Source organism: Salvelinus sp. IW2-2015, linkage group LG1, assembly GCF_002910315.2.
Source record: "Salvelinus sp. IW2-2015 linkage group LG1, ASM291031v2, whole genome shotgun sequence".
NCBI lineage: Eukaryota > Metazoa > Chordata > Actinopteri > Salmoniformes > Salmonidae > Salvelinus > Salvelinus sp. IW2-2015.
In genome coordinates, this window is record NC_036838.1 from 25812564 (window position 1) to 25821288 (window position 8725).

The 8725-nt window shown below is 46.0% G+C and overlaps 1 protein-coding gene across 1 annotated transcript in view; it reads left to right on the forward strand.

The window, feature by feature from the left end:
- LOC139027409 (neurofascin-like) overlaps positions 1-8725 on the forward strand; it is a 19040-nt gene that overhangs the window by 8689 nt on the left and 1626 nt on the right. The window contains exons 3-5 of the mRNA XM_070442521.1: positions 2681-2786; positions 5426-5622; positions 5807-5929. Of these exons, the coding sequence (XP_070298622.1) occupies positions 2681-2786; positions 5426-5622; positions 5807-5929 (426 nt within the window). The remainder of the gene's footprint in view (positions 1-2680; positions 2787-5425; positions 5623-5806; positions 5930-8725) is intronic.

The window sequence follows — 8725 nt, forward strand, 5'->3', positions numbered from 1 at the left end:
AGAGGCACTGAGTTGGAAGGTAGGCCTTGAAATACATCCACAGGTACACCTCCAATTGACTCAAATGATGTCAATTAACCTATCAGAAGCTTCTAAAGCCATGACATAATTTTCTGGAATTTTCCAAGCTGTTTAAAGGCACAGTCAACTTAGTGTATGTAAACTTCTGACCCACTGCAATTGTGATATAGTGAATTATAAGTGAGTGCTCTGGAGCAGGTTTTCATTAAGGATCTCTCTGTACTTTGCTCCAGTCATTTTTCCCTCGATCTTGACTAGTCTCCCAGTCCCTGCTGCTGAAAAACATCCCCACAGCATGATGCTGCCACCGCCATGCTTCACCGTAAGGATGGTGCCTGTTTCCTCCAGACGTGACTCTTGGCATTAAAACTTGGTTTCATCAGACCAGAGWGTCTTGTTTCTCATGGTCTGAGAGTCCTTTAGGTGCCTTTTGGCAAACTCCAAGCGTGCTGTCATGTGCCTTTTACTGAGGAGTGGCTTCCATCTGGCAATCTACAATACAGGCCTGATTGGTGGAGTGCGGCAGAGATGGTTGTCCTTCTGGAAGTCCTCCCATCTCCACAGAGGAACTCTGGAGTTCTGTCAGAGTGACCATCGGGTTCTTGGTCACCTCCCTTAGCCAAGGCCCTTGTCGGTCGTCTGCTCAGTTTGGCCMGGCGGCCAGCTCTAAGAAGAGTCTTCGTGGTTCCAAACTTCTTCCATTTAGGAATGATGAAGGCCACTGTGTTTTTGGGGACCTTCGATGCTGCAGAAATGTTTTGGTACCCTTCCCCAGATCTGGGCCTCGACACAATCCTGTTTCGGAGCTCTACCGACAATTCCTTCGACCTGGCTTGGTTTTTGCTCTGACATGCACTGTCAACTATAGGACCTTATATAGACAGGTGTGTGCCTTTCCAAATCATGTCCAATCAATCAAGTTGTAGAAACATCTTAAGGATGATCAATGGAAACATGATGCACCTCAGCTCAATTTCGAATCTCATAGCAAAGGGTCTGAATACTTATGTAAATAAGGTTCCGTTTTATTTATTTTTAATGAATTTGCAAAAATTTCTAAAAACCTGTTTTCACTTTTTCATTACGGGCTATTGCGTGTACATTGATGAGGATTTTAAAAAATCCATTTTAGATTAAGGCTGTAACGTAACAAAATGTGGAAAAGGTGAAGGGGTCTGAATACTTTCCGAATGCACTGTACATGTAGGCAGGGATAAGGAGAAAGTGACTGGTAGTAGGAGAAATAATAACAATCAGAAACAGTATGGCAGCAAAATATGCTAGGTGTGTGTGTGTGTTTTGTGTGTGTGTGTTTTGTGTGTATGTGTGTGTGTGGGTCAAGGGTTTCCCAAACTAGGTCTTGCCCCCCCCCCTCCCCCCCCCCACCCCCCACAAGGGACATGGAACATTGGTCAAATCGCAGTTTAAAATGTGCTAAATGATCCTCTTTCACTAAAAGCCATTGTCATGACTTTCTTACATGAAAGGGGAGGTTAACTTGGCCCCAGACAATCAATCTGAGATCGATTTAAGTTTCAGTCGTGTTTTTGTTGTTTGTTGCTTTAAACCCTGGAAACACAAACGGGTGGATGACTACAGTTGTTACCTATTCTATACATATATATTCTATATATATATTCTATTCTTAAAGTAGTGCTTAACGACAGTTGGGTAACTGCCGGCAACACCAAACTGAGGACATAGAGAGAATAGTAATGAGCGATGAAATCCCCTCGCTCTTTCCCTCGAACAGAAGATTCTCTATCTTGGCAAGGGAACTTCCGTCAGACTTGGGCTATTCCCTTTAAGACTACGGTTACTCTGGACAAGATTTATGGAACTCACAAATGCACACACACGGTCATTCCTCTCTCCCAGCTTGGCACATCTTGGCAAGCGGGCTTTCCTTTCGACTGAGGCTATTTTGTACGGCGGGACGGCGCAAACCGTTTTCTTTGAAGCTGGGCCTGATTGCTGTGTCGTGTCAGTGCTGAGGCAGAAGGAGCAGAATGAGCCCCGAGCGCTCAGTGATCTAGAAGTGGAGCAGGGCAGAGAAACAGTGGGGAATCATCTGGTTTAAGTGGGAAATTAAATGTGCATAGAAGAGTGAGCACAGCTGTGTTAAGGCTAGAGGGAGGGGAGAATACACAGGGTCAATGGAACCAACTCATCTACACCGTAGCCTAATGCTCTCCTTTCTTCCTTCACTCCTCCTGGAGATAGCCACAGTGTGTGTGTGAGTGTGCTGGGAGGGGGGTTGGGTGATGTCTGGTGATGTGTATTGTCTGGTGCAATGTCTTTTATCTCCTAACACTAAACTGACCCACCTGATTCAGCTCATCAAGGTCTTACTGTTTAGTTCATGAGGTGAACCAGGTGTGTTATAGTTCTCCGTTAGAACAAAAGCCTGCACACACACACACACACACACACAGGCACACACACTGCAGCCCTCCAGCAGCAGGGTCGAAGAATGCTTCCTATACTTGTTCATGTTTTATATTTAAATGTACAGTACATGCCTACTAGGTCTAGAGGTAAGTTAGAGGTTATGAACATTCTCTCTCTCTCTCGCTCTCTCTCTGTCCTTTGTCTCTCTCTTTCTCTCTCTCTCTCTCGGTACATTCTCTCTCTCTCCATTGTTTCGCTCTCTCTCCAGTGAAGCAGCCTCCCACCATTATGAAACAGTCGTTGAAGGACTACATTGTTGATCCCAGAGATAACATCATCATTGAGTGTGAGGCCAAGGGGAACCCCGTGCCAACGTGAGTTACACACAAAGACCTCCTCTCATCCCTCCGTCCTTCTCTCTGTCCATCCGTCATCTATCGCTTCTCTCATCCCTCCCTCGCCCACTCAGCTTGTCGTCTCTCATTTCCCGCACCCTCTCGCCCGCTTTCTCTCTCGCTTAATCTCTCTCTCTCGTTCTCTGATTATTCTTTTGTCTTTTTGTTTGTGCTTGTTTTGTTCTCTCTCCATCCTGCATACTTTCCTACTCTGTCGTTATCTCACACTCTACCCCTCCGTTTTTACCCTGCTGGAGCTGGGTGTTTCCACTTGTTCTCTCTCTCATTCTTTCTCGCTCTCATATTCACTCTTTTTTTTCTCCCTGTTATATCTTGTCTCACTTCTCTCAACCCCCCGTCTCGATCTGCCCCACTGTTACCTTACCATGGCCTTTCTCTCTCTCTCTCTCTCTCTCTGACGGTGACAGTTATACAGGGTGACAGTCATTAGTTTGAGCATGTATAGGTCACCACTGCTCTGCCAGTGTGCCATCCTGCACCCCATTTCACCCCCTACCCTCCACCTTCGACCCCATTCCAACCCCCACCTGAACCTTGTCAGCATCCGAAACCCATCGCCTGCACTCCACCCACACCTGCCCCTACCCCATACCCCATGACAGCCATCCAGCCACCCCCCATATTCCCAAGCTGACAAGTGCCCTGCTATCCAGACCTGACAAGTGCTTTCACCTTGCTTCCTCCTCTCTCTTCGCCTCCACTCCTCCCCTCGCCTACTCCTCTCCCTTGTCCCTCCACCTCTGGTCATGCCAAATTAATAGGAACACACTGAACTATGTTGCCTTCCCCCCACCCTCCTTCTCCCACTCCGCCACCTCCTCCTCCTTCTCCCACTCCACCACCTCCTCCTTCTACCACTCCACCACCTCCTCTTTCTCCACTCCACCACCACCTCCTCATTCTCCCCCTCCACCACCTCCCCCTCCTCCTCCTGCCCCACATCAACTCAACCAGCAGCACCCACACTGCCCTCCCCTATGTGTCAACCTGATATGCCAGCCTGTCCCCTTTAAACCATTATTCTACCTCCTGCCTGCTCCCCTCACTACCCCACCTCTCTCATGCCATCAGATGGGATAATACGGACCCACTTACACACACACAACACACACACCCACACACACACACACACACACACACACACACACACACACACAACCACACACACACAACACACACACACACCACACACACACACACAACACACACACACAACACACACACACACACACACACACACACACCCATGTGAAGTTGCGTAACCAGGCCCTGACCAGCTGAGGACAGTGGTCTCATTCAGGGGTGCTTTTTGTTTGTTTCGAGGCACATTGAGGGTTTATATAACAACACACTCATAACAAACAACAATACACCACATACAAATGCACACACACGCACACACCATTCTAAATCCTATTTTCCCTAACCCCTAACCCCTAACTCTAACCTAACCCTAACCCGTATTCTTACCCTAACCCTAACCCTGACCAAAAACCTAACATCAACCCTAACCCTAAACTTAACCATAGCTCCTAACCCAAACCCTAAAACTAACCCTAGTTCCTAACCCTTAACATAATTCTAACCCTAACTCTAATCTTAACCCTAAACCCCCTAGAAATAGCATCTGACCTTGTGGGGACTAATAAAATGTCCCCAGTTGGACTTCTGGTCCCCACAAGAATAGTTAAACATGTCCACACACACACACACACACACCCACCACACACACCACCCCACCGCACAAGACACCAACACACACACACCACACACACACACACACACACACACGCCTCTCTCCCTTCCTAGGAAAGTCATTGTGCTAGAATAATGCGGCCAGTTTACTATTCATGCTCATGAATCATTCAGAGAGGGATCGCTCACTCATTCAGTCCCAATCAGTCCTGTTGGCTCCCATACAGCCTCCTAGAGATACACCCATTGTCCTGCTCTAGTTGTGGTTCTATGACCCCGGTCCTACAGTCTGCCACAGACAGAGCTATGGGACTAGAATCGACTCTGTCTACTCTACTGTATGTTGAGTAAATATGACAGTAATCCCCTTTCAAAATAGCAGCCCTAGCAGTTATGTAACCACATGCTGTATTCATTCATTAACCAATCAGAAGCGCTTCTCAATCCCAAAAAATGTTGTGTGGTTGCACAGACACAGATTAAGTATTTTACTCCTGGCTCCCTAAAAGCATTATCAAATCACTTTGAAAGTGCTTTTTTATTTTCGGAGTCCTTATTCTGGAGTCCTTAATCTGTTCCGTGCAAATTGCTCAACTGCCCGTTAGTGGTTGAGATAAAGAAGCATTAGACAATGCTTGACATAACAGACCTGGACCAGCTTCTCAGAGTAGGAGTGCTGATCTAGGAATAGTTTAGTCTTTTCGATCATAATACATAACATTGCATGGACAGAGGGGACCTGATCCTGTACCGGGACACTTCATCTGAGACACTACACGAATACGGGCCCAGGACGAATTACTGAAGAATTTAGAGGTTTCTAACATCACTGACTAATCCTGCTTTATAGTTCTAGGATTGACCCAGTTGTTGTGTTCTGTTCGGTTTCCATGGCGTCTCAGGTTCTCATGGCGACGGAACGGGAAGTTCTTCAACGTGGGGAAGGATCCGCGGGTGACGATGCGGAAGCGCTCAGGAACGCTGGAGATTAGCTTCCGGAGCGGAGGGAGGCCAGAGGACTACGAGGGAGAATACCAGTGTTTTGCCTCCAACGACTTTGGAATGGCGCTGACCAACAAGATCCTACTACGAGTGTCCAGTGAGGAGACTGTTTATATACACACATACACATGCACTCACACACACCAACACACACACACATAGATAGATAGACACAAAGACATTTGCATGGACACAAAAAAAAACTATAGTCTACATTCTGAAATGTTAGCAAGTGAATATGACTTGTAATAGGTATCTAAAACTCTCTCTCCCTCTGTCAGAGTCTCCTCTGTGGCCTAAGGAGGTGTTGGAGCCAGTGGTAGTGGGTGAGGGATCTCCCCTGGTCCTGGCCTGTAACCCTCCTCCTGGCCTGCCCCCTCCGCTCACCTTCTGGATGGACAGTGGTGAGTCTTGCTCTCTGTCTGTCTGTCTGTCTGTCTGTCTGTCTGTCTGTCTGTCTGTCTGTCTGTCTGTCTGTCTGTCTCTGACATGTCTGCCCTTATGTCTCCTGTCTTTCTTTCTCTTCTCGCTCCATCTCTCTCTCATCTCTCTCTCTCTCGTCTCCTCTCTCTGTTTTCTCCTTCGCTCTCTCTCCTTCGTTTCTTTCACCACCTCTCTCTCTCTCTCTCCTATCGTTTCCCTCTCTGTATCTCTCCTCTCTTCGCTCTTCTTTCTTCGTCTCTCAGTCCCTCTCCTCTCTCGCTCCTCTCTCTCTCTCTCTCTTCCTCTCTCTCTTCTCTCTCTTCTCTCTTTATGCTCTGATCTGTCCTCTCTCCCCTTTCATTGCTCTGGCTCTCTCCCCCTATCTGACTTGACTACCCCTCTCTCCTCTCCTATTGATCTGACGTGCTGTCCCTCCGTTCTGTCTCTCTCTTCCTCGTCTCTCTCGTGCTTCTCGTCTCTCTCTCTCTCTCTCTCTCCTTCTTTTGGCACTTGCCATAGCAAGTGAACTAGATAATAAAAAAAGTGAAATAAACAATAAAAATGAACAGTAAACACTGCACTCACAAACATTCAAAAATAATAAAGTACAAAATGGAAAATAAATCAACATAGATATGGGTTGTATTTACAATGGTGTTTGTTATTAACTGGTTGCCCTTTTTTTGTGGCAACAGGTCTCGCTCTCTCAATTCAATTAAATGTGCTTTATTGGCATGACGTAACAATGTACATATTGCCAAAGCTTACTTTGGAAATGTACAATATTATCATAATTAAAATAGTCTTTCTCTGACAGTGTCTCTCTCTCTGTCTGACTCTCTGTCTGTGTCTCTCTCTATGACGGTCATTTGACCTTGCTGCTCTTCTGTTTGGCCACTTGCTCTTTTATTCTCTCACTCACTCTTGTTCCTGTCTAGAAACCTTTAACACATTTCACTCACAATCTGTCCAATCTCTCTCGCTCTCTCTCGCTCTCTCTCGCTCTCTCTTGCTCTTGCTCGCTCTCTCGCTCTCTGTCCTCTTCTATAGCAGTGTGTGTTACTGCTGACCAACTGAAAATATGTCTGTGTCTGTCTGTGCATGCATGTGAATCTCTGACTCGGCTGGGTAAAGAGCTGAGAGAGCAGAACCCAAGAGACGGCAGAAACCATTTTACTCAATAGGTCCTTCACAGCTAATGGTGTCCACTATACTCTCCTCAGCCATTCAGTTCAGTTCAGTATGTCTGTGTCCCAAATGGCACCCTAATGCCTATATAATGCACTACTTTTGACCAGGGCACATAGGGCTCTGATCGAAAGTAGTGCACTATGTAGGGAAAAGCATGCCATTTGGGAAGCAGTTTTAATCTTTATTAGACATGCTYAGCATTAGCCATGGGGCCACTATGAACAGAATACTTACAGTAGATTAGAAAATACAGTGATCATATTATTATAGCACATTGTCCATTCGCAATTGCACACCACCACTTCATTAGACCACTGGCTGGGTTATGATTGGACCGTGGGCATCGTCATGACAACCAGATTGTCCCGTTTCGCTCTTTATAGTTACAGAGTGTGTGATTATCTGTCGGGAGCGTCTTGTGTGTGTTAGGAGTTAACATTAACACAGAGCCCCAGAGGGTGACACACACTACACTAGAGCTGACCTAGCTGGCACCATAGATATAGAACCCTAGATAGGATATATTGTCTATGGCTGGCACCACGGCTGCCACTGTGTCCAGCCACTGCTAGAGTGGACAGACATGGTACTCTCTAACACGTTACATACAGTCGTGGCCAAAAGTTTTGAGAATGACACAAATATGAATTTTTACAAAGTCTGCTGTCTCAGTTTGTATGATGTCAATTTGCATATACTCCAGAATGTTATGAAGAGTGATCAGATGAATTGCAATTAATTGCAAAGTCCCTCTTTGCCATGCAAATGAACTGAATCCCCCAAAAATATTTCCACTGCCACAAAAGGACCAGCTGACATCATGTCAGTGATTCTCTCGTTAACACAGGTGTGAGTGTTGACGAGGACAAGYCTGGAGATCACTCTGTCATGCTGATTGAGTTCGAAGAACAGACTGGAAGCTTCAAAAGGAGGGTGGTGCTTAGAATCACCTTGCCATAAGGCAAAAGTGATAACTAAGTGGTTCGGGGAACAAAACATCGATATTTTGGTCCATGGCCAGGAAACTCTCCAGACCTTAATCCCATTGATAACTTGTGGTCAATCCTCAAGAGGCGGGTGGACAAACAAAAGCCCACAAATTCTGACAAACTCCAAGCACTGATTATGCAAGAATGGGCTGCCATCAGTCAGGATGTGGCCCAGAAGTTAATTGACAGCATGCCAGGGCGGATTGCAGAGGTCTTGAAAAAGAAGGGTCAACACTGCAAATATTGACTCTTTGCATCAACTTCATGTAATTGTCAATAAAAGCCTTTGACACTTCTGAAATGCTTGTAATTACACTTCAGTATTCCATAGAAACATCTGACTAAAATATCTAAAGACACTGAAGCAGCAAACRTTGTGAAAATTGATATTTGTGTCATTCTCAAAACTTTTGGCCACGACTGTACACTCAGCCGGGGTCAGACTAGTTAGATGGTCAAGCCAATGAGACCAGGTTACAGTTAGAGGGTAACGTCTATTTGGTTTAGTTTTTCAATTTCACATGAGATGCAGGCTACTCAGCTTGGCCAGTCCAGTGGATGCCTCTGAAATTAGATCATGTTATGGTTGATTATGAG